The sequence below is a fragment of the Saccopteryx bilineata genome, chromosome 3 (assembly GCF_036850765.1).
Source record: "Saccopteryx bilineata isolate mSacBil1 chromosome 3, mSacBil1_pri_phased_curated, whole genome shotgun sequence".
In the NCBI taxonomy this organism is placed as follows: domain Eukaryota; kingdom Metazoa; phylum Chordata; class Mammalia; order Chiroptera; family Emballonuridae; genus Saccopteryx; species Saccopteryx bilineata.
Window position 1 is genome coordinate 147582018 of NC_089492.1, and position 26750 is coordinate 147608767.

The 26750-nt window shown below is 41.0% G+C and overlaps 1 protein-coding gene across 1 annotated transcript; it reads left to right on the top strand.

Annotated features, from left to right (window-relative positions):
• Positions 1-3944: 3944 nt before the first annotated feature.
• On the top strand, positions 3945-25477 carry POLR1B (RNA polymerase I subunit B). The gene is made up of 15 exons (XM_066267680.1): positions 3945-4136; positions 5105-5272; positions 5504-5650; positions 6848-6980; positions 7598-7734; positions 8456-8679; positions 9407-9578; positions 11593-11764; positions 12508-12789; positions 15050-15183; positions 18603-18773; positions 19325-19481; positions 22478-22674; positions 23101-23354; positions 23959-25477. The coding sequence occupies exons 1-15, from the start codon at positions 3960-3962 to the stop codon at positions 24839-24841; spliced, it is 3408 nt and encodes a 1135-aa protein (XP_066123777.1). The 5' UTR covers positions 3945-3959; the 3' UTR covers positions 24842-25477.
• The last annotated feature ends 1273 nt before the right edge of the window (positions 25478-26750 follow it).

The following is a 26750-nucleotide window of genomic DNA, read 5'->3' on the forward strand; positions in this document are numbered from 1 at the left end:
TGGAACACTGAGGTCGCTGGTTTGAAACCCTGGGCTTGCCCGGTCAAAGTACATGTGGGGTTGATGCTTCCTGCTCCTCCCCCTGCCCTTCTCTTTCTTCCTCTCTCTCCCACCTCTCTAAAATGAATTTTTAAAAAAATAAAAATATTTAAAAAGAACTAAGTGAGACTGATAATGAAGTGTCATCAAACAGAGAAAATCATTAGGGATAGAAATTGGGTTTAAATAGAATGAAGTAGTATTTTAGCATTGAAAAAATAAAAGAATTCAGTCAAAGTATTCAAAAGCAGATTTGAACTGGCAAAAGAAAGAAATCAGTGAATCTGAAGTCAACTGAGATGATCCAGTCTGCAGAAAAAAACAAAACAAAAACAGCCCTGGCCAGGCAGCTTCATTAGTGTTGTCCTGATACACCAGGGTTGCAGGTTCAGTCTCTGGTCATCACGTATAAGAATCAACTGATGAATGCATAAATAAGTAGAACAATGAATTGATGTTTCTCTCAAATTAATAAATTTTAAAAAAAAGAAAGAAAAGTGAACAGTGCTCCAGAGATTTGTCCAGAGACATATATGTATACGAATATATACATAACAGGGGTCCTAGAAAAGAAAACTGTCCCACTAATGAAAAACATTAAAATGTAGGTGACAGCCTGACCTGTGGTGGCGCAGTGGATAAAGCGTCGACCTGGAAATGCTGAGGTCGCCGGTTCAAAACCCTGGGCTTGCCTGGTCAAGGCACATATGGGAATTGATGCTTCCTGCTCCTCCCCCTTCTCTCTCTCTGTCTCTCTCTTGTCTCCCTCTCTCTCTCCTTTCTAAAATGAATAAATAAATAAAATAAATAAATAAAATGTAGGTGACAAATTTAACAAACTTTATGTAGGATAAACTCAAAGAGATCAATACCAATATAAATGAAGCACTAAGAAAATAACTATATAGTAAAAAAGACACAAGAACTAATATGTAACACTAGAAAATAACAAAAGAGAAAGCAGGAATGAAGGAATGAGGGGAGACATATGCAAAAAAATGATAGTCATAAATCCGACCTTATCAATAGTTTAATTCAATGTAAATGGATTAGACACCAATCGAAAGCCACAGATAGCAAAATGGATTGAAAAACCCCCAAAACTACCATGATCCACTTCAATGCAATCTGCTAAAGACAGGTGAAAGTAAAAATATGGCAAAAGATACGCTGCGCAAATAGTAACTCAAAGAGGGCTTGAGTGACCATGCTAATATTAGAATAGGCTTTAAGAAACAAAGTTATTACTACAAGCAAATGACATCTTTTAATAATAAAAAGAATCAATCCATCAGGAAGATATAACAATTATAAACATGTGCCTAGCAACGGCAGAATTGAAGAGAGATAGACAAGTCAACAGTATTAGAATTTTCAATGCTCCATTTTTGATAATGGATAGAACTATTCAGATCAACAAGGAAATAGATAACAATATAAACCAACTAGATCTCACAAATATCTATAGGACTGTCCACCGAACAGCAAAATATACATTTTTCTCAAATGCACATGAAACATTCTCTGGAATAAACCATATGCTAGACCACAAAACAAGGCTCAGTAAATTGGTTTAAGTCATACTACTTATATTTTCTGACCACAATGGAATAAATTAGAAATCATTAACAGAAATTTGGGAAAATCACAAATTTGTGGAAATTAAAAAGTACAATCCTAGCCTGATCGGGTGGTGGCGCAGTGGATAGAGCATTGGACTGGGACGCAGTGGACCCAGGTTTGAGACCCCGAGGTTGCTGGCTTGAGTGAGAGGTCATCTGGTTTGAGCAAGACTCACCAGCTTGAGCCCAAGGTCGCTGGCTTGAGCAAGGGGTCACTCAGTCTGCTGTTGCCCCCTGGTCAAGACACATATAAGAAAGCAGTGAACAACTAAGGTGCCGCAACGAAAAATTGATGCTTCTCATCTCTCTCCCTTCCTGTCTGTCCCTATCTTTCCCTCTCTCTGACTGTCTCTCTCTCACAAACATCCACACAAAAATACAATCCTAAATAATCAATGGATCAAATAAATACATAACAAGGGAGATAAAAAATACTTTGAGATAAATGTAAATGAAAACATACCAAAATTTATGGAATGCAGTTAAAGCTTTGCCTAAAGGGAAATTTATATTTTTAAGTGGCTACATCAAAATAGATCTCAAATTAATAACCATTGGGGTTTTTTCTGCCCTGAGGAACTAGAAAAAGAATAGTAGGAAAATAATAAAGATTAGAGTGGAAATAAATGAAATGAGAACAGAAAAACAATAGAGCAAATCGAGACCAAAAGTTGGTGCTTTGAAAAGATTGCAAAATAGACAATACTTTAACGTAGACTCAATTAAGAAAAAAATAGAGAACTAAAATTAGGAAAGAAAGGGGACATTACTACACAAAGGATTATAGAGGAATCCTATGAACAATTATATGCCAACAAATTAGATAACCTACATGGAATGGGCACATTCCTGGTAAGACACAAAACTTGATGACACTGATTCAAGAAGATAGAGAAAATATGAATAGACTTAATAATTAGAGACTGAATAATAAGGTGACCAACTTTTTTACAATAAAAAGGACAAAAATAAATGGAAGAAAACAATATCGTAAATAAAAGAAACATTTTATTCATTGCAACAATAATACACTATAATATGACAAATGCATAATGAGAACATTTGTAATATTTTTATATTATAATTATGCTTACATGCCTATTAATTTTTAATAATAATTGTAAGAAAAAATGCTCATTTAGATACAAATACGTCACATCACATGCAATGGATTGACTCTGCATCAATCGAATACAGACATTTACAGATAAGTCTTCCAGTATCAAAAAGGAGGATATGTAGGAGGATACTTTTCAAGGGAGGAGGAACTTACAAAAGGACCGTCCTCCCTAAAGGAGGACCATTGGCCACCTTACAAAATCTTCTCAAATGGAAAAGCCCAAGATAGCTTTACTGATGAACTCTACCAGGTGTTTAAAAAGGAATTAACACCAATCCTTCATAAACTCTTACAAAAAATATTAGAGCAGGGAACACTTCCCAAGTTATTCTATGTTAATACACTTGATACAAAACCGGACAAAAACATCACAAAAAAAGCAAACAGGCCAATTTCTCTTAGGAAATAGATGAACTCCACTAGAGGGAGCGGTTCCAAAGAGACAGGAGAACACTTAGGAGTGGCGTTTTAATTCCTTAATTGTGGCAATGGTATCATGAGTGTATATACAGGTCAAAACTTTCCAAAGCGTACAATTTAAATGTGTGTCGTTTATTGTCTGTTGATTTTACCTCATTACCAAATGCAGCTGTTTCAGACACACACACGCACGCGCGCGAGGTTGAGACACCTGCAGGCATTCCCTAATAAATTCCTATTCAGAGATAGTGATTCCTAGGACTCAGACTAAAGGATTTTAAGGCTGGGAGGCACCTTGGACGCTGCCATCCCCCAATCCCCAGTACCCGGCCTACAAAAGAAGGGGAGCGGACAGCGAGGGCAGACAACTATTTGCCCAGCCCAACTTGAATTGGGCAGAGAGAGCAGTAAGCCATAGTTTTCCTCGAAGCCAGGACGCGGCTGGGGTCTGCCCAGGGTCGGAACCAGCAACGATCGGAAAGCAGTCACGGGAAGTGAAGGGGACCTTCGAAGGCTGCTCTCGCGTACCTGGCTGGTGGAGCGAACGAGAGCCAGAAGGCAACGCTGAGTTGGGAGGGCGCACTCTGCCTTGGGACAGTCTCACACCGGCCTCTTCACGCCACGGTTTCGGTTCCAAGTCGGCCCTATAAAATGAACGGGCCTCGATCCAGCGGAAGTAGAGGAGCTGCATTTCTCAGGGTGCTGAGGCTTTTTCCGGCGCTGCGGAGGCTCGCAGGCGTCGCGTGTGCAGGAGCTGTATGGATCCCGGCAGCCGGTGGCGGGGCTTGCCCAACAGGCCCAGCCTCAAGCACTTGACGGATCCCTCTTACGGAGTCCCCCGGGAGCAGCAGAAGCCCGCGCTGCAGGAGCTGACGCAGGCGCACGTTGAGTCCTTCAACTACGCGGTGCGCGACGGGCTCAGCCACGCGGTGCAGGTGAGTGCGGCATCTCCAGGCTGCCCGCAGATCTGCGTTCTCAGGCGCCGCTCGGTCGGTCGGAGGAGAGGGGCCCCGTGGGGCTGGAGGTGGGCGGATGGTGGGAGACTGCCTAAGTGAACACCTAGGAGGCGGACTGAATGGAACACAATCTGGGCACCGGGTCCCAGACTGATGAGATGGCGGGGAAGTCACTATACAGTAATCCCAAATAGTAGTTGTGCTCGATCGTGCCAGGTTCAGTACGGGGTTTGAGGTCTAGTCGACCAGGGGAAGATGTATTTGTAATTCCTGGATTTATATGTAATTGAGAACCGTAGTGTTTTGAAGGATAGTTTCTGTGTGCCGAGAATGAGGGAGAAGCCCGCGTGGGCTTAGCTTTCCCACCATAATAGGTTATTCATAGTTAATATGGAGGAGAACTCAGTGAAACAGCAAAGCTTTCCCCTGGGTATGGTACAAAAATGCAGATGCTGTGGAGGGGGTTGGGGAGACGGCCGTGGGTACCACCTTTCCCTTTGCATGACTACGGCGTCAGTATGAGATCACATGGAATGAAATGTACAAATATCAGCCTGAAGAATATCAGAGTGTCCGATCCTGAATCAGGAGATGCTTCCATATCCTTGCTCTGTTAGCAGCAGTCCCATCAGTCTTGCTATGCATGTAGAAGTACAAGGTAAGAAGAGAGAAAGCAGGTTCATGAATCAGAGGACAGGTTTGTTCTGTACACAGTGATATCCTTAGGGACTATTGCAGACACTAAAATATATGAGTTAATGCCTTACAGTTTTTGGTACATAGTGAGAGGTGTGACTAGACTGGCTGTAGCTTTAAACTGTCTAAAAGATGTGTTACATTAGCATTATAAGCAACAATGTTTGTAGAAAATTCATGGGATTTGGAAGAGCCTTAGTGAAAAAGTACCTTGGACACACAAGCAATTAATAGTGTGAATTGTATTTCAGGCTATACCTCCCTTTGAATTTGCTTTCAAAGATGAGCGTATCTCTCTTACTATTGTGGATGCCGTCATCAGCCCCCCCACGGTTCCCAAAGGGAGCATCTGCAAAGAGCTCAACGTTTATCCTGCAGAATGTCGGGGCCGGAGGAGTACTTACCGGGGAAAGCTGACAGTGAGTGCAAGTGATGGTGTGTGGCTCTCACACTGTACATGTCTGAGAATATTAGTGCCCAATAAAATGTAATCAGAATTCTGCTTTCTTAATACTGTCATCCAAGAGATTCCACTTTTTAAAATCTGAAGCATAAAAGCATCTAATATATGGTCTTCTTCCTCTTTTAAAATACTCATTTGTTCTTGTAGATCCAGAGACTTCTTTCCCATAAGTAATTTTTTCATTTAGGCTGATATCAGCTGGTCGGTGAATGGAATCTCAAAAGGAGTCATTAAGCAATTTCTTGGCTATGTTCCCATCATGGTGAAGTCCAAGCTTTGCAACTTATACGGCCTTCCTCCGAAAGCCCTCATTGAGCACCATGAGGAACCAGAGGTAATTTTAGGGATCCAGGGCCCTAAACGGCCAGGTGATAATAGAAAGGGCCTGAGTGGGAGTGAGAAGAATATGTGCAGCTTGCCTGTGGGAGTCAGTTTTTCTTTCTCGGCCTCCAATTTTGGATAGGTAAAATGAGGCTTATCGTGCATGGCTCATAATGAGTCCCAAATGAGGCAATGAATGAGAAACTGGCTATGTAGTCAGAGGATATTGTTATTATGGGGGAAGAATTGGTAGGTTTGTCCTTAATTTTCTGAAGGGTGTATATTTAGAAACATATTCTTGTTTTTAAAGCAGTATTAAACCACAAAACTTCCTAAAAATAGCTGCTTTACTGGCAGTAAAATTCTGTGAGTGTATTAAATGCTTCATATGCTTTCCCTTTGGCATTTCTTTTTAGCCATGTTTGGTGGCTTTACAGTATTGAGTTGAAGTAATCAAGATTTATAGTCTGCCTATATAGTAAAGAGAGTTATCTGGTTGGAAGAGGGTTTTGGTGTCTGATCTGGGTTTGACACTCGGGTGCTACATTTATCAATTGTATGGCTTTAGGAAGTTGAGTCTCCTAGAGCCTGTTTTTCTCTACTAAAAAATGGGCACAATAGCTATCTTACTCATTATCATGAGGATTAAGTGTTATGTACCATAGAGTATATAGCGTGATATGCCTGCTTCATAGTACCTCTTTATTTATTACAGAGATGTGATATTGACAAAAGCAATTAAAAATATTTTCTATTAATTTGAATTTCTGGTTTCCAGGGCTTTCATATGCTCATCAGCTTTTTGGTTTTTTTGTTTGTTTTAACTTATTTGGGAAACTATACTTAATTGGAAGTAAAATGTTTGCTATTTTCATTTTCAGACTTGTTTGGAATAAGGTGTTTGTTTAAGAGTGAAGTCATTTTAGGGGACAGAAAAGCAAGTTAGATCAAACCTGTCTGGTAGAGAAAGTACTCTGACTTCCTACCATACTTCCCTCCCAGGTTCCTAGACCTTTTTTATACACTTGAGAAGACTTACTTTGCACACTGACACTCCCAGGGATCCGTGGCCCCTTTCCCCGGTGTGTTTCTCCTCTTCTGCCCACTGCGCTGGGTCTGTTAGGAGGGAGGTTAATGTTTGCAGTTAGTCAGTTTCATATTTACAATTAGTTATCTTTGTTTAACAAGTTATAATTCATCTCTTTGGCAGGAAATGGGAGGCTATTTCATAATCAATGGCATTGAGAAGGTCATCCGAATGTTGATTATGCCTCGGAGAAATTTCCCCATTGCAATGACAAGACCAAAGTGGAAAGCCAGAGGGCCTGGCTATACTCAGTATGGTAAGTTGTAGTGATTTGTAGAATGTTCTTTTAGAAAATTTGTAGCCCCGTTTCTTTTTTTAAAAAGGAGATGTATCTATAAATAGAGTCTTTGATATTTTTCCTCATATACAGGAGTGGGTAAAAGTGAGTTTGAAATCATTTGTATGGAAAATAAATAAACTGTTTCACGTACAACTATAAACCTACTTTTGCCTACTCCTGTATATAAATTTTTGTTTTTCTGTTAAGCATTTCTGTGTTAAGATTTCACAGTAGTGAACTCACTTCCTGTTATTTCTGGAAGTGAAAGAACGTGTATTTATGTTACTATGCCTGAGGCTGAACGCTGGCCTGCCTGGGCCAGAGGTGGGTGTGGGCCCAGAGTCTCTGGTTCAGGTACCTTGGTATTTAAATCCTTTGGGGTCTCTGGTTGACAGCCACCTGGCCTCTGTTTGAGGGAGATTTTGAACTCCAGAGGAAATTTGCCAAGGTCTAGAGACATTTTTGGTTGCCATTCTTGTCTAAACTTAGTGATTTGGCTCTAATTATTTCTAAGAGGGTTAAGTAATTCGGAAAAGATGATTGAAGCAGTTATGGTGTTACTGAGTTTCTGACGTTTTGTTCTGTTTCAACAGGAGTGTCAATGCACTGTGTGAGGGAAGAACACTCCGCTGTCAATTTGAACCTTCACTATTTGGAAAATGGCACAGTTACGTTGAACTTTATTTACCAGAAAGAACTGTTTTTTCTTCCTTTGGGATTTGCACTTAAGGTGTGACTTACTATTTTTCTTTTGTTATGAAGGGAGTCATTGGAAGTTGTAGCCTATGCAGAATAAACAGGTTCTCCTTTTCAGAGCTCATGCTGTAGTAGTTACTGATTGCTCTATAGCCTTGGAATTTAGTGGCTTAAAACGCATCAATGAACATCATAGTTTCTGTGATAAGGAACTTGGGTAGTTCTGGCTGGGGTGTCCAGAGGTTGCAGTACAATGTTAGGAGGGGCTGCAGACATTGTGTAGAAGGCTCACCCAGGGCCAGAGAATCTGCTTTCAAGGTGATTCCCTCCTGTTTGGCAAGTTGGTGCAGGCTGTTGGCAGAAGGAGTCAGTTCCTCTCCTTGGAACTAACTCCTTTCAGTAGCCTGCTTGGGCCAGAGAGTTAGCCAAGTGAACGCGGGGAAGCTGCAGAGACCTTTGTGATCTAGCTTTGAGAGTCATGTGTAACTTTTCACCATATTCTCTTGGTCACATGGGCCCTGGTTTGGAGTGGGAGGTGACTGTGCAAGTTTGTACCCTCCAGGAGGCGAGGATCATTGGGGCCATCTTGGTGTCTGTCTTATAAGAACTGCCCTTACTTTGGAGCCTTCACTTCAGTATAACAATAGTGGAGTGCTAATTATTCTTGAGTATTAAAAAGAAGAAGAGACCTGTTACTGAATGAATTGGATGGTTTAGTTATTCGTGACTTTAAAAAAATCTCATTTCTCTTTTAGGCACTTGTCAGCTTTTCCGATTACCAGATTTTTCAGGAGCTCATCAAAGGAAAAGAGGACAACTCTTTCTTTAGGAACTCTGTGTCTCAGATGTTGAGGATTGTGATGGATGAAGGTTGTTCCACACAAAAACAGGTCCTCAACTATCTAGGTGAACGCTTCAGAGTAAAACTCAATCTTCCTGACTGGTATTCAAATGAGCAAGCTGCAGAATTTCTGTTTAAGTATGTGTGCTTTTGCCTGAACTGTTTCCTCGGGGGTGGAGGTACCATGGTTCTTTGTGTTGATGTAGTTGGGCCTGGGAGACATCTGGGAATCAGAATGGACCTGAGGCTAGAATTCTGGTCTAGAGAAGCAGGGGCTAGCTTAGATTCTATGGTCATCTTCACCTTTCTCTCATTTTGTGATAGTATTACTTTATTCTAATATACTTTCTTTTATTTAGAAATAACTTCAAACTGCCAGAATTGCTGCAAAAATAATACATTGAACACTTACGCTGACTGACTTAATACTTTTACTACACTTGCTTCCCTTCTCTACACATAAATAATTGTTTTTCTTTCGGACCATTTGGAAGTTGCAGGCCCTGTGTCCCTTTATTTTCCTAAGGCAAGGCTCTGTCTTTGTGACCTGCTCCAGATCAGGGAGATCCACTACACAGCCATGGGCCATGCTGAGCACTTGAGTGGCCATTGCAACTGAGAAACTGAGTTCTTAATTTTATTCCATTTTATTTCATTTAAATGTAAATAGCCCATGTGGCTTGGCCCTACCATGTTGGCTAGCACAGCCCTAGACCTTGTTTGTGACTATAACCCTGTTCTTTTGCTGATATTCCCTATGAGATAAAAAGGGATTTTCTGAACATGAGTGAGGACTTTAAACATGAATTGGGGGCCTAGTAGTAGCAGCTGAATCATTTTAAGCTTTTTCTTTCTGTTTTGACAGCCAGTGCATCTGTATCCACTTGAAATCTAATACTGAAAAGTTTTATGTACTTTGTCTGATGACCTGGAAGCTGTTTGCTTTGGCCAAAGGAGAGTGCATGGAGGATAATCCTGACAGTTTAGTGAACCAGGAAGTGCTCACCCCGGGGCAGCTCTTCCTCATGTTTCTGAAGGTGGGTGCAGGCTACTTTCCTCCAGGCCTCATTGTACCTCTGCGGATTGGGGTAATGGCACCCCGTGATGTTTTTGTACATGTTTATAATTTATTGTATTGGCAGTTCATGTCTTCTCTTTTTTCTCTTTTTTGTTTGTGTACCTAGCAGTAAGGTACTTAATCAGACGTCTTAGCTTGTACTGGGTTCAGAAATGCCTGATATGTTTATGTAAGCCGAGTAAAGAGAACATCAAATCTTGGTCATATCATGGATGATAAAGTATAAGTGGCCTGTATAAAGTGCACAGTCAGTCCTGTTTACTAATTCACCTGCTCACTGAGATTTACCTGTAACCCCAGTACTGCTACTCAAAGCTTTCATGGTCCTTTGCAGACATGCACAACAGGTAAAAATTGAGATGCCCTGGCCATTTGGTTCAGAGGTAGAGTGTTGACCTAGCATGTGTATGTCCTGGGTTCGTTTCCTGGTCAGGACAAACAAGAGAAGTGATCATCTGTTTCTCCACCCCTCCCTCTCCCATCTTCTTTCTCTCTCTCTTTCTCTCTCCTCCAATTGAGCCATGGCTCAATTGGTTTGAGTGAGTTGGCTTCGGGTGCTGAGGATGGCTCCTTGGCCTCCACCTCAGTTGCTAAAAAGTGGCTCAGTTGCTGAGCAGTGGAGCAAGGGCCCCAGATGGACAGACCAATCACCTCCTAATGGGCTTGCTGGGTGAACCCCTGTTGGGGTGTGTACAGGAATCTGTCTCTCTGCCTCCCCTTCTCTCATTAAAAAAAGAAAAGGAAAAAAATTGGGGTGTCTTGATGCCCACACTCCCAGCCAAGGTCCAGGAGATGATCTGCCTTCTTGTTTCAGCTCTCACGCTGGGAGCAAAGGTCTCTTTATTTAGTACCATGTTTTTCACACTTTTGTGGTTTTTGTTGGTGATTGTATTGTTTAAAATGGCCTGCAAGCATAGTGCTGAAGAGATGTGTGAAGTTCCTAAGCACAAGAAGGCTGGCATGTATCATGAGAATATATGAGCATTGGATGGGCTTTTTTCAGTCACAGTTTCAGTGCTGCTGGCTGTGAGTGTGATGGTAGTGAATCAGCAACATAAAACAAGGTGTCTTTTGGCCCTGGCTGGTTGGCTCAGTGGTAGAGCGTCAACCTGGCGTGCAGGAGTCCCAGGTTCGATTCCCGGCAAGGGCACACAGGAGAAGTGCCCATCTGCTTCTCCACCCCTCCCCCTCTCCTTCTTCTCTGTCTCTCTCTTCCCTTCCCGCAGCCAAGGCTCCATTGGAGCAAAGTTGGCCCAGGCGCTGAGGATGGCTCCATGGCCTCTGCCTCAGGCACTAGACTGGCTCTGGTTGCAACGGAGCAATGCCCCAGATGGGCAGAGCATTGCCCCATGGTGGGCGTGCCGGGTGGACACCAGTCGGGCGCATGCGGGAGTCTGTCTGACTGCCTCCCTGTTTCCAGCTTCTGAAAGATACAAAAAAAAAAAGGGAGGGGGTGTCTTTCAGCAGAAACACCTTAAACGAGCTTATGTATTGGCCAGTTGATGAACATCTTGTGACTTGCAGAAACCTTTACCTGGGAGCAATGGCTTAGTACTTGCTAATTTAGTGTTCACAGCAACATTACAGAGCGTAATTACTGTCAGTAACGTGAGTTTGTGTGTGTGTGTAGTATTGGCACAGCAGAGATAATTCCATAAAGAAGTTGATTTGGTGGTCTTTTATATTTTGAATAGTATCCCTAAAATGATTTAATTTATGAGATAATGGTGGAATGAAAAGTGAAGATGACTGAAGTAAAAATTTTTTAATTCTTTAGCCATTAATTCTCATTTAAATTCTTACTGAAAAGTAAAAACTTTTGTTTCTGTCTGCTCTCTCCATAAAATGCGATTGAAAATTTTCAGCAGCCTAGAATTTCCCTGATGAAAATTGTGTCAGGCAGAAGTTTTCTGTTATTGGCAATTTCAGTAAAACCTTTCAAATAAACATGTAATTTAAATTTTTCATTTCAGGAAAAAATGGAGGCGTGGTTAATATCTGTTAAAATAGGTTTAGATAAGAAAGCTCAGAAGACCAATGTATCTATAAACACTGAAAATTTGATGAAGATTTTAAATCTGGGAACAGACCTCACAAAACCATTTGAATATCTTCTTGCTACTGGGAATCTGCGTTCTAAAACAGGTGAAATTAAGTAGATAGGCTTTGTTTTAGTTATTTTTTAAAATTATTTGTTTAATGTAGATTTATATCACTGTAAGAGGTTCTATTTAACAGCAAACTTTTCACTTTTCTTAAGAGATTTCACATTATAAGTTTTATGTATTAGCCTGAATGCCTTCCAACAAGGTGCCTAAATGACTTAGGTAAGTCCAGTTTTAATGATGAAATACATTTCCTGTTTATCCTTCTAAAAAACCAAAGATAGCTTAGAGATTTGTCTAAGTAAAGGTGTGTGGGGGAAGGTCACCTGGACATGTGGTCTGAGTGGGTTCTTACACTTGTTCATCCCTGAACCACTTGCATTGGAATGGCCTGGAAAACTTAAAGTAGCAATTGAGGGCCCAGAACTTTACATTTGTCAAACAGATGATACTGATGCAGATTCCTTTAGAACTAACAGCTGCTTGTGTATTATCTAGCCAAGTCTGATGAATTTCATTTAATTACTTGCTATTTTGTTATTTATTTAAGGTTTCCTTACAGTGAGGTTGTGGAAGAAATAGGGAACCAGTTGGGGCTGATACAGTTTGTGAAATCTGGAGATTTTTACTACTTTTTGTGAACTATTCCTACTCATCTGAGCTAGTAAACTGTAATAACCTACTCTGTGATTTAGAGTATGCTCTGAGGTTTTGCATAAAGACCTTAAATAAAAAGACTTTTTTTTTTTTTTTAAGTTTTTGAATGACTTTTGTTTTATTAAGGTCTTGGCTTCCTTCAAGATTCTGGACTTAGTGTCGTGGCTGATAAACTGAACTTCATCCGCTATCTCTCCCATTTCCGCTGTGTGCACAGAGGGGCTGCCTTTGCCAAGATGAGGACCACCACAGTGCGCAGGCTGCTGCCAGAGTCTTGGGGTTTCCTGTGTCCCGTGCACACCCCCGATGGGGAGCCCTGTGGACTGATGAACCACTTAACTGCCATTTGCGAGGTCGTCACACAGTTTGTGTACACGGCATTTATTCCAGCTTTGCTCTGCAACCTGGGTATGTGACACGGTGACAATCCGGCTGGATGTATGCGTTTTCACGGGGTAAGACTGTTGAGTTACTCTGCCTTGATGGCTGAGCAGAGCATTCCTGCAGGAATTGTTTTTACTCTTCTGTGCAGGAATTGGGCTGGTTTCTTAGCTTCTTCATAGAAGGTCAGATTCTTAGAAAAGGAATGGAGGAGAACCAGCGGGAAGAGAAGTAGGGGGAGGTTGAAGAGGGTAGAAGGAGGATAAATGGTGATAGAGACTTGACTTGGGTAGGTAAACACACAATACAACATACAGATGATGTATTATAGAACTGTATACCCAAAACCTATATAATTTTATTAACCAATGTCACCCCAATAAATTATTTAAGAAAAAGAAAATGAATTGAGAAATTCATGTTGTTGCCATTTAAAAAAAAAAAAAGATGTGAAAGCATTAGAAACAGCAGCATTTAATATTGGAAATAACGTTTGGATCCTTTCCCTACATCTGTTAGGTTGACTCCTGTGTCTCTAAGCTGGAAACAATGTCAATTTAGGGCAAGACAGTTAAAAAGGCAGTTGTCCAATCTGTACCCTGGGATCCTCAGATCTGTAGCCTTTGTTCCCGGGGTTCTGGCAGCTCCTCTCTGCCTTCGCTGGAAGGCTGTCTTGCGTGCTGGTCTTTGGGTTTACATTCACACATAATGATGCCCTTTCTTTGGGCATTCTTCACTGTTGGTCCTGGGGGTCCCCAGTTGTGATCTGGAGACAGTTTTCTGTGTACTTGCTGGTCTGTGTGTTGGGTCTCCACTGGAATTTGTGTTTATATGCAAAAACTTCCATTTTGCAGGATTCAGGTGGTAGGCATTCTTCAGCATCCACAAAGGCATTGAAGTCATGAGTCAAGAAATTTTTACTAAAAGTGTTTCTGCCAGTTATGCTGTAAGTTTTCAGGGAGGAGCTCCAGGGAAAGTAATTCAGAATTACATGAGATTTAGAAATCATAATCAGTATAATTTGCAAGTTCTCTCTCTACAAGGGAAAGAATCATTTTGTTTGCCACCAGTGATGAAAATGTCAGTGCAAGAAAGGGTAGAAAGGAGTGGGGAGAGGTGGAGAGTATATCCCATTGCAGAAAAAGAGATGGGAAAGGCTCTGGTACTGGGGAAAGATACAGAATGGAAAACGCCTAACATCAAACAGGTAACTTGTGACACTTTTGTCAAACACTTGCTATCTTCAGGTATTTATGATTACAGTTGGTTCTTGGTGTTTGTGGTACTTCTGTTCTATAAAGTCACGACTAACCCTGAATTTAGAGAAATGCCGTTACCCCCAGGGAAAATAAAGATTCAGCACCTGTGAACCTCTTGTCACATTTTTATCAGCCAGTTGATACACAGCCTTGTTTTCTGTGTTCTTTGTTCAGATACCTTATTTAACATTGTGATTCGCTAATATCGAGGTATCGTCCAGTGACACTGAACTTGTCTAACGTGCTTTCTTCTTGAGGTACCCACAGCCTGTGCTCAGTCTCAGTGTCTGCTCTGCACTCGGGGGCTGTTTACAGAGGGAAACCACCAACAGGAAGCAGCAGAATGCAGCACACTGGCAGTGAACAGACTGCTAGGAAGATGCTTGTTTGCAGTCTGAGTTGAGATAGGAACACTTGTTTGATATCAGCTGGGAGTGTGTGTGCAGGCGATGCAGATTTTTCACCAAAAGACCCCAAAAATGCCATTAGTTACTGATACTGAGGTTATAAATCTTATCAAGTGGGCAAATTTGCAGATACGGAATCTGCAAATAATAGCAATCAGAGGTAATCAGTTTTTTGGGAAAAGTTATTAAATGGCTCAGAAATGAAAATAGAAAAGGTGTATAGTCCTTGCACTCCGGTCCCTACTGCTCTCCCCATAGGCCAGAGTCACTAGTTCTTGTGTGTCCTTGCTGAAATGATTAGAAATTTACTTAAGAAACAGAAAAACAGCCTGACCTGTGGTGGCGCAGTGGATAAAGCTTCGACCTGGTACGCTGAGGTCGCTGGTTCAAAACCCTGGGCTTGCCTGGTCAAGGCACATATGGGAGTTGATGCTTTCTGTTCCTCCCTTCTCTCTCTCTCCTCTCTAAAATGAATAAAATAAATAAAGTTAAAAAAAAAAAGAAACAGAAAAACATTCTGGTGTAGAGACAAGATAACTAGATGTCTAAAGTGGTGCTGCAGGGAATCTCTAATGTTGGAAAGGCATCCTAATGCAGTGACCCTGTCTGTTCCTTCCCCAGGGGTTACTCCAGTTGATGGAGCACTACACCGACTGTACTCGGAGTGCTACCCTGTCCTTCTGGATGGTGTCATGGTTGGCTGGGTGGATAAGGAGCTTGCTCCTAGTGTTGCAGCTTCTCTCCGGCGTTTTAAGGTGACCTTGAGTCTTTGTGAATTGTACTGTCCCTTGATCTTAGGTTTCTGTCCTTATCTAGTTGTTGAGGTGGCCCCTGGGCAGTCTGGACTAGAGTGCTCATAGGGTTGGGTGCTCAGAAGCTGACTCTGAAAGTACCTTACATCCCCTGGTGCTGACCTCACAGGTTCCGGTTGGTGATAGATATTTGACCTGTACACCTTTTATTTTTTTGGTAGTTTTACTGAGGCCTTTTGCTAATCTGACAAATTTTAACTTTTCTTCTTTGTAAATACTAGTGACATGTACTGGACCTCAAAATATGAACTTTATATTCCAAGTAATGTTAAAAATATGCAAGATGTAAGTCATACCCTGTTACCTTCTGGGTCTTGAAAATACATGTTTAAAATTTCCAGAAGAATGACATTCTTTGGAATCTCCTCCTAACAAAAGTCTGGGCCATAAGACTTGTTCTTTGGCAGTAGTATGATCTGTAGTTCATGCTGTTTTGTTTTTATTTTTCATGTTTTCTTAGTTTTAAAATTGTCTTACTTTGATATAATTGTACACTTGAAAGATGTTTGGACAACACAGAGAATTCCCGTATACCCATCACCCAAATTTTATCATTTGTATGCTTTTTATAAATATATACATATTTTTTCTAAAAAGAACTTTTTCTCTTCAATAACTGTAGTGCACTTACCAAACTCAGGTAAGGTTGCTGGAATCCAGAGCTGGTACTCAGATTACACCAGTTTTCTCAATACAGTAATGGCCTTTCCCTGTTTTTTTCCTCCTGGTCTGGGACCTACTTCAGAGTCACATGTTACATGTGATTATCATGTCTTTTTATTCTCCTGTAATCTGGAGTAGTTCCTTAGCCTTTCAGGCCAGGTAGTGTGTAGAGTGTCCCTTCACTTATGGTTGTGTTTCGCTTCCTCCTGGTGAGATCCAGTGTCCTTTCAGGAGGCACGTTATGTTGACCTGCCCCAAGACCAGTGTGGTGTTAACATTGATCACTTCTAGGCCATGTTTTTTAGGTTCATCTATACTGTCACAGATTTTCTCTCATTAATAATTTGTGAAAAGATATTTGGAAGGTATAAGACCTTTCTTTTCCACATCAAATTTTCACCTGTTAGTTGATGTAGTGTATTTTCTGCAGGATTATCACTATTCCATTGATGATTCTGTCCACTGAGCCAACTGGCCAGGGCCTAATGTTGTTTTCCAAACCCATCATTTGTTCTGTGTTTGTTAGTTGCCATTCTGTAAGGGTGAGCTTTCTTTTCTCCTCCATTTATTTATTTGCTCATTTATTTACAGCAGCAGAAATTTACAGATGCTGTTTTATTTAGTGAGTATTCTGTTACTTGATGCTCAAGTTATATCAGATTTTATTTGATGCTCAAATTATATCAGATTTGACTCTCTGCTCTGGTCCCTGTAGGTTGGTTTTATTTTGTTTTGTAAATATACATAAAACTTACCATTTTAATCATTTTCAAGTGTCTAGTTCAGTGGCATTAAGTACATTTATATTGTTGTGACCCATCACCCTCTCCAGCCTCTGACATTTTGCATGAGCGACTGAAACAGTAACTGCTGTCTGCCCTTCCCAGCTTCGGGTAACCACATAGACCACATTGTGTTTATCCATCATCCATCAGTGAACCCTTGGGTTGCCTCCAACTTCTGGCTGTTGTGAATCATGCTGCTGTGAACATGGGTGTGCAAATTTCTGTTTGAGTTCTTTTTTTCTTTCTTTCTTTCTTTCTTTCTTTCTTTCTTTCTTTCTTTCTTTCTTTTTATATTCATTTTAGAGAGGAGAGAGAAAGGGAGAGAGAGAGACAGAGAGGGAGAGAGAGACAGAGAGAGACAGGGGGGATAAGCTAGAAGCATCAACTCCCATATGTGCCTTGGCCAGGCAAGCCCAGGGTTTTGAACCGGCGACCACAGCATTTCCAGGTCGACGCTTTATCCACTGTGCCACCACAGGTCAGGCCCCTGCTTTCAATTCTAAGTGTACGCCTATCAGTGGTATTGCTGGATCATACGGAATTCTGTGTTCAGTTTCTTGGCATCTTTGTGGAAAAACTGTAAGATTTTCCCCTTAGACATATTAGATGTATTATATTCATTCCCTAATAATGATCGTTTTCTAATACTAGCGATGAACAATGATTCTTAAAATGTTGGAATAAATTTTACACGGTCATGTTTATTTTCTTCATTTAAGAGATGCTGATACTTTCTTAAATATCAATAATTTATTAAGAATTTTTCAATTGACATTAGTAAGTCAGCACGATATTAAAAGAATGAGGAAGTTTTCCTTAGTTTTCACTGCTCTGGGGCAGTTTGGGGAGCATTGGGCCACCTGGTCACCGGTCTGCAGGAGTTCCTGTGAGACCATCTGGCTCTGGTGCTTTCTTCCAGGGTGCTTTCTTGACACCTTTTTTTCTAATATGGAAATTGATCTTTAAACTCTCTATCTCTATTGAGGTTTCCTTTGGTGACTCCATTTTATTCATTTCATCTTGGTTTGTTAGAGCTATGCAGAGTAGACCCATGATTAATTTCAGGTTTTATCTTTATTTACCTGTACTTTTGGGAGGTTTATATATTTTTTTAGCTTTTGATTTAAGAATTTAATTCATTTGTTTTTGATTCTTTGATTTTTTTGGTAATATGTTTGTGAACCCCCAAAAGTTCTGATATTATAGGTTTGTTACTTTTTTTTTTCAAATTTCTATACTTTTGGTTTGTATGTCTCCTTTCACCCAAGAGTTGACTAATAGAAGTTTTTTTGTGTTTTAATTCTCAGGTGGAAGGGCCTTTTCATTAAGTACATTTCTTTTAAAGATTTTTATTTATTGATTTTAAAGAGGAGAGAGGAGGGATGGAGCAAGAAGTATCAACTCCTAGTTGCTTCACTCTAATTGCTCATTGATTGCTTGTCGTATGTGCCCTGATCTGGCAAGCCCAGGGTCTTGAACTGGTGACCTAAACATTCCTGGTCAACACCCTATCCACAGGCCAAGCTCATTAAATACATTTTAAAATAAAAATAAAAACAGTGCCCTATGTTTCAGACATTAGAGAACAGGATGTCATTTAGTATGTCTGTAAGCACATCCTGGGTCTGCCTTTTGTGCAGTCTCGGTCATTAAGTTATTACCAGTGTGCCTGACAGTAGGGCTGAGCCCCACAGAGCAAGCTTCTGCCAACTCTAGGAATGGGGTGAGTGGCATTCTATGAGGAATGAGACTGGTAGGGCACTATGGTTGTTACTTGCCTAACATGTAAATTCTTGACATACTGCTTTTCATATTTGACCTTCTTCCCCAGTCTGCCTGCTTCCCTGGTGGTAGGGGATAGATGTAAAAAATATCACGTGCTCTGGTTTGAACTCTTGTTTTTGTTGAAAACAGGTGTTGAGAGAAAAAAGAATTCCTCCCTGGATGGAGGTGGCCCTTGTCCCCATGACGGGAAAACCAAGTCTGTACCCAGGACTGTTCCTCTTTACCAGTCCTTGCAGGCTGGTGCGGCCTGTGCAAAACTTGGAATTAGGCAAAGAAGAGCTGATTGGAACTATGGAGCAGGTACGTGGACTGTGTATTTGGTAGGTGTATGTGACTGTGTCAAATATAACTTCCACAGACTTCAACTGTTGCTTTTTAAACATGTTAATAACAATTTGTCGATTGAAAGAAAGCCAAAATTTCGCTGTTTCAGGACCAGCTGGAAGCACTATTCGTGTGTTAGCTAACTCCTCTCACAATCCCCCCCCATGAGAGAGTTGATGTCACCATACCTGCCCTTCCCACCCTGCCCAGCTCCCCAAGCCCCAGCGCACCTGGTTCTGCCTCGGGGCGAGGCTGAACCATTCCCTTAGACTCGCTCAGGGTCTTTGCCTGCATCTTTGCAGTTGCAAACTGTGCTTTGTACTAAAAAATGTTCTTCTATCCCCCTTCATAACTGGCCCAGGGTAGATTTATAATGAAGTATGGAAGACAAGTGGCAGTTCTGATAGGAGGCTCCCTGTGGGTCACTTCAGTGTTTACTGTTCTGGGTGGGGAAGGCTTCCCTCCAAGTCTTTGTGTGCTCACCTCAGAGAAGGAGTTCATGTGTTGGCATTCACCCTCCCCCCCAGCTCTTCATGAACATTGCCATCTTTGAGGATGAGGTTTCTGCTGGAGTGACCACGCACCAGGAGCTCTTCCCTCACAGCTTGCTGAGTGTGATCGCCAACTTCATCCCTTTCTCCGATCACAACCAGAGTCCGAGGAACATGTACCAGTGCCAGATGGGTAAGGTGACATGGGGATGGTGGCAGTCACACTTACAGAAGAAGAGTAGTGCTTGTAACTTTTTTTACTTTCAAATAATTTCAAACTCCGAAAAGTTGTGAGACTGGTACAGAGAACTTCCATAAACCCTTTACCTGCATTTTGTTAATATATATTTTGCCCATTTATACTGTTTTCTATTTGAAGGTAAGTTGCAGGCTTGATGCCCCTTTCCCCTAAATATTTCAATGTGTATTTCCTAATAAGGATGTTCACTTGCATAACCAAGGATAATTATTAAAACCAGAGAATTTAACATTGATATTACCATACTATTTTATAATCCCTATTCAGACTCTGACCAGTTGTAACAAAAAATAGGGTTCATGGCAGGTTTTTCCTGTGTAGCACCTAGTCCAAAATCACATATATTTAATTGTCTTTTCTCTTTAGTTTCCTTTAAGTTAAAACAGACCTTTAGCCTTTCTTTGTCTTTCTTGACATTTTTGAAGAAAAAGGTAATTTTGTAAAATATTCAACGACTTAGGTTTGTCTGAGATCTTGTGATTCCGTTTTTGATGACGACAAACTGTCCACATCATTTTCTTTCCAGTGCTGTTCATTCCTGCCTGATGGCACCATACTGTGTATTTATAGTCCTTATTCAGACTAACTGTATCAGAAATGTGGTTTAGTTTTCCTGGAATATTTTCCTTGGGTCTGACAACTTCCTTAAGCATTTGTTATTGCAGATTGCTGGCTACAATTTCTCTTAGTTTTTATTTCTTTGAAATGACTTTATTTCCTCTTCCCTTGAAGGAACTGGGCATATATGTATAATTCTGATTTGATAGGATTTTTTCAGCACATAAATATAGAGGTGGGCAAAAGTAGGTTTGTTCATCTGGAAATACGGTAATTAACAGATAATACAAGAATAAACTGTTTTACATACAACTGTAAACCTACTTTTGCCCACCCTTGTATATTAGCTGTCTATTCGTGGTCTCTCATTTCTAATTACAGGTTGGCAGTCATAGGTTGTTTCCCTGTATGTGATGTGTTATTTTTCCTCTGTCCTTAAGATGTTCTATTTTTGGTTTGTAGCAGAATGCCCATGGTATGCCTACATATGATGTTCTTTGTGTTTGGCTTGCTTGGAGTTTGCTGGTCTTCTTAAATCTGGTTTTTAAAAAAAAAAAAAAAAAATTGTAAAGTTTACTGCCATTATTGCTAAAAATAATGTTTCTGCCCCTTCCTCTCCTGAGACTGCAGTTATGCATCATCATGTGTGTTAAACTGTGGATGTCCTGTGAGCCATTGGGTTTCATTCTCCTTTTCCCATCTTTTTCTTTCTCTTCAGATTGAATAATTTTTATTGACCTAGTCATCATGTTCAGACTTTTTGTTCTGTTTTAGTTATTTCATTTTCCAGCCTGGAATTTTCATTTGTTTCTTTTTCATTGTTTTAATATTCTGAGATTCTTCATTTTGAACATACTTTCTTTACATCTTGAACATATTTTCCTTTACATCTTTGAGCAGTTATACAATGTGTGTTCTAAAATCACTGTCTGCTAATTCCAGTATCTGGATCATCTCAGGATGTCTCCATTCATTGCATTTTTTTCTTCAGTATGGATAGTGTTTTACTGTGTCTTTTACATCTAGTAATAGTGCATCATATTGTGGACATTGTGAATGAGTGATGTTTTGAAGATCATGGATTCTGTTATGTTCCTCTGAAGAGGATTGGTTTTTCAATTTAACTGGTAGATAGATAACACAGCTAAGCACAGCAGCTGCAGTCATTCTTGAGGGCTGCTTGGAAATGTCCCATACATGCATCACTCAGGATACCACCAAAGATCTGTGATTAGTAGAGTCCTAAGTTAAATTCAGATGCAGAATTTAAGGATTTCCCTGTATAGGACTTCTTTCTGAAATTTCCCCCGTCTTTTCAGTTATTGTAGTGCCCTGAACTGTCTTTCTTGGTTCTTAGCCAGTCAGACGATGTGTTTCTATTTAAGTTGTAGCCACTACATTGACTGGGCCATTAGACTAAAATAATTTTTTTTAAACTGACCTGTGGTGGTGCAGTGCATAGAGCACCAACCTGGAATGCTGAGGTCACTGGTTCAAAACCCTGGACTTACCCTGTCAAGGCACATACGGTAAGCAATCAGTTAACAGCTAAAGTGAAGCACCTACTTCTTGTCCCCCAACCTTCTTCTCTCTATGAAATCAATAAATAGAATCTTAAAAAAAAACAAACCAAAAAACTGACCTGGAAATTCACCTAGTGCAGTTCCTTTTGCCCAAATGTAAATTCCTCTCCGGTTTCTGCTTTTGGTTACTCTTCAGTATTTTCAAGGGTGTGTATCTGTGTGTGTGTTGATTCTGGTGTTTTGGGGGTCTTATTACATGTTGAGGGTGATTGTGTAGAAGGAACCCTCTACTACTGGAAGCTGGAAGTCTCCTGTGTTTTAAAGAATTCCACTATACATGTATATTCAGTTTGTGAAATCATTTGTGTTGAAGTGATTCTCTGTACTATAAAGTGGTACAAAGAATAATCTTACCTACCCCCTGTATGCCAATACCTGAATTAACAAATACTGACATTTTGCTCTGTATGTGTGTATAAGAAAGTGATTATAGATAATAGTTACTGTCCCCCTCCCCCTCTTCTCTCTCCGTACAGTTTGTACGTATCCTTTATATCCCCCTTTTATTACATATGTCCATAAACTAGGTGTAGAATTATTTGGGGTGTACTACAAATGTAGGTAAATAGTATCATGTTAAACACCTTTCTGTCCCTTTTCCCTGTCAGCACTGTTTTCATGGTTGGATCGTGATAACGTGCAGGTCTACTCATTGTCACACTATAAGGATTACCACCATGACAGATTTATTTATTCCCTTACTGTGACTGTTTCGTTGTTCCCAATTATATATATCACCTTTATAATCAAGGGGAAAAACAAAATGCTAAGATGTTTTTCCTTTTGTAGGTAAGCAAACTATGGGTTTCCCACTTTTCACTTATCAAGACCGGTCAGATAACAAGCTGTATCGTCTTCAGACCCCACAAAGTCCCCTAGTGAGGCCGTGCATGTATGATCACTATGACATGGACAACTATCCAATTGGGACTAATGCCATCGTTGCAGTTATTTCTTACACGGGCTACGATATGGAAGATGCCATGGTAGGTTTACCAAGAGTAGTTTCATTCTTTTAATATTTAACTGTTTAGTGTGAGATCACTGCAGGACTGTTTCTGTGTCCTGAATGCAGTGTTTGGCGCATGAGTGTTGTTTTAAAGCAGTCAGTTCCTGGTCTGAGGTAAAAGTGGCAGTCTTGAGGGTTATGCACTAAATAGTCAGATATGCATGTTTTGTGCATCTTTGAGGGTGTAGTTGAGTAGATGTTAAGGGAATATGAAGTTTATGCATGATTAGGTTTTATGCTATTTATAAGAATTATAATTGTCTGGGTTTTAGTAGTTAGTGTGGGTGACTGGGAAAATGTGGATAGTTTTAAATTGAATGCCAGTTATCCTAAACCAGTCTGACCAGTTTTATTTTTGAAAATTCTTATTTTTCTTCACTTCCTTGATTCTTTGACCACACAGATTGTAAGTAAGGCTTCATGGGAACGAGGCTTTGCCCATGGAAGTGTCTACAAGTCTGAGTTCATCGATCTCTCTGAAAAAATTAAACAAGGAGATGATAGTCTGGTGTTTGGAGTTAAGCCTGGTGACCCGCGGACTGTGCAGAAGTTAGATGGGGACGGGCTGCCGTTTATTGGTGCCCAGCTGCAGCATGGGGACCCGTACTACAGTTACGTGAACCTCAGCACTGGCGAGAGCTCAGTGGTGTTCTACAAGTAAGCTGCATTCCCGGGCTTGTTTTAAAGGCCATTTCTCAGCGAAATTGCTGGAGGTCATTGAAAGTGTTCTTTTAATAGGAGAATTTTGGGAGAAAATAGAAGCAGTAGCTCGGTTACTGACTCAGTTGTAACTGAATCAGCATTTATAAAATGAGACAAAGTTGCTATCCATCATACTACTACCTTCACTGTTTTACTTCTCAGTCTCATAATTATTGAGAATTTATGTATATTACTCAGACTGGATCATATCTTTCATGCATGTTGTTAGGAATGTTTCCTAGCTAAACTGTTGAGATTATTATGCCTCTTGTTAAAAATAAAATTTTAACCTTATTTTACATATATAAGAGTGGTTTCAACAGGTCTTCATAATAGTTTCATCATAGTTGTTCAGAGAAACAGAATTCTGTAGTTAACATAACCAGCAGCCCTATACATAGATGGTTTTAGAGATGCCAGCTCTATTCATATGGGAGAAGAGAGGCAAGAATAAGTTTTATAAATACCCTTTATGCAGTACTAATTACATATAAAGCCTATAGACTGCTATAAGTTTAGAAAAATAGGTTGACCTTTTGTATGGTTTAATTTTTCCTAGGAGTAAAGAAAATTGTATTGTGGATAACATCAAAGTGTGTAGTAATGACACTGGAAGTGGGAAATTCAAGTGTGTTTGCATCACGATGAGAATCCCTCGGAACCCAACCATCGGAGACAAGTTTGCCAGCCGGCACGGGCAGAAGGGCATCCTGAGCAGACTGTGGCCAGCTGAGGACATGCCTTTTACGGAGAGTGGGATGGTCCCAGACATTCTGTTCAACCCCCATGGGTTCCCGTCCAGAATGACCATTGGTATGTTAATTGAGAGCATGGCAGGCAAGTCTGCAGCTCTGCATGGTCTCTGCCATGATGCCACACCCTTCATCTTTTCAGAGGAGAACTCAGCCTTGGAATACTTTGGTGAAATGTTAAAGGCAGCTGGCTACAACTTCTATGGCACTGAGAGGCTGTACAGTGGCATCAGTGGGGTAGAACTGGAAGCGGACATTTTCATAGGCGTGGTTTATTACCAACGGTTACGCCACATGGTCTCAGACAAATTCCAGGTCAGGACCACAGGAGCCAGAGACAGAGTCACTAACCAACCCATTGGGGGAAGAAATGTGCAGGGTGGGATCCGCTTTGGGGAAATGGAACGGGATGCTCTTTTAGCTCACGGGACTTCTTTTCTCCTTCACGACCGCCTCTTTAACTGTTCAGACCGGTCGGTAGCCCACGTGTGTGTGAAGTGTGGCAGTTTGCTCTCTCCGCTCTTAGAGAAGCCACCGCCTTCGTGGTCGGCCATGCGCAACAGAAAATACAACTGTACTGTCTGCAATCGCAGTGACACTATCGATACTGTTTCTGTGCCTTATGTTTTTCGGTATTTTGTAGCTGAACTGGCAGCTATGAACATCAAAGTAAAACTGGATGTCATTTAATTTGATGTGGCCTTTTGGGTTCTGTCAGATTAAAACAAAATGTAACTACAGTGAAAATGTTACTGTGTTCTGAAATTTTTTCAAGGTGGTTAGAGCTCTCAACTGACAACTGAGAATTCAAGGTTCTGAGTCTCAGGTGTAATAACGACTGAAATTGCTTTTCACTGTATATATTTGTTCAAAAGTTCCACAAGTATTCTCTTTAAAAGTGTTTTATTGATAAATAGGATATACAGGGAAAAGCTTCTAACCCCCAGTTATTAGTATGCTACTCTCAATAGATGGTGACTATCAAACACACTATCCCTCTGGAGTATAGCCATGACATAGCCCAAGTGTGTGATTTTGTATTTTTTACTGCCTGACCTGTGGTGGCGTAGTGGATAAAGTGTTGACCTGGAATACTGAGGTCGCCAGTTCAAAACCCTGGCTTGCTTGGTTGAGACACATATGGGAGTTGATACTTCCTGCTCCTTCACCCCTTTTCTCTCTCCCCTTTCTCTCTCTAAAAGAAAAAAAAGTTTAAAAAAAGCAGAAATATTTTTAACAGCTTAATTGAAGTGTAATTGTACAAAATACTGCACATCTTCAATGTATACACTTCACCAATCACAGTAATAAACATCACCTCCGAAAGCTTCTTGTGTCCCTTTGGGTTGTTTTTTATTTTATTTGTATATATTCTAGCTTCTGTTATTTGTGAACACTGAACTTGACACCTACCCTCCTAAGGAATTTTTAGGTGAACACTGCAGAACTGTTACAGACACAATGCTACAAACAGATCTCTAGACGCCTATCTTTTATTAGGACTTTATAACCAATGACTAGCAATTCCCGCTTCTGTCTCCTGCCAGCCCCGGTAACCACCATTCTGTGTCTGTGAGTTTGACTATTTTAGATGCCTCACAGGGGTGAGTTCATGCAGCATTCATCCTTCTGTGACTGGCTTGTTTCGCTGAACATAATGTTCTCCCAAGTTCATCCACATTGTGCAGATGGCAGGATTTCCTTTTTAAGGCTGAATTGTGTATATATAGTACATTTTTTAATCTATTCACCTCTTGATGGATATTCAAGCTGTTTCCATAACAGAAATAATGTTTTTGACACCATATTTTATTAAATGTAATATATCCAGCCTGACCAGGCGGTGGCGCAGTGGATAGAGCGTTGGACTGGGATGCAGAGGACCCAGGTTCGAGACCCTGAGGTCACCAGCTTGAGCGTGGGCTCATCTGGTTTGAGCAAAAGCCCACCACCTTGAACCCAAGGTCACTGGCTCCAGCAAGAGGTTACTCGGTCTGCTGAAGGCCCGCGGTCAAGGCACATATGAGAAAGCAATCTATGAACAACTAAGATGTTGCAACACGCAACAAAAAATGAATGATTGGTGCTTCTTATCTCTCTCTGTTCCTGTCTGTCTGTCCCTGTCTATCCCTCTCTCTGACTCACTGTCTCTGTAAAATATAAATAAATAAAGTTTTAAATGTAATATATCCAGAGTGCCATTTCAACATGTAATTAATATTAAAAATGTATTGAGGCCCTGGCCGGTTGGCTCAGCGGTAGAGCGTCGGCCTGGCGTGCGGGGGACCCGGGTTCGATTCCCGGCCAGGGCACATAGGAGAAGCGCCCATTTGCTTCTCCACCCCCCCCTTCCTCTCTGTCTCTCTCTTCCCCTCCCGCAGCCAAGGCTCCATTGGAGCAAAAGATGGCCTGGGCGCTGGGGATGGCTCCTTGGTCTCTGCCCCAGGCGCTAGATTGGCTCTAGTTGCGGCAGAGCGACGCCCCAGAGGGGCAGAGCATCGCCCCCTGGTGGGCAGAGCGTCGGCCCCTGGTGGGCGTGCCGGGTGGATCCCGGTCGGGCGCATGCGGGAGTCTGTCTGACTGTCTCTCCCCGTTTCCA

Bases quoted from the DNA above. Each gene is read 5' to 3' on its own strand.
- POLR1B (XM_066267680.1), top strand. From the start codon at position 3,960: ATGGATCCCGGCAGCCGGTGGCGGGGCTTGCCCAACAGGCCCAGCCTC. The intron at 6,981-7,597 runs GTAAGTTGTAGT...CTGTTTCAACAG, and splicing joins GCCTGGCTATACTCAGTATG to GAGTGTCAATGCACTGTGTG. The intron at 11,765-12,507 runs GTGAAATTAAGT...TGTTTTATTAAG, and splicing joins GAATCTGCGTTCTAAAACAG to GTCTTGGCTTCCTTCAAGAT.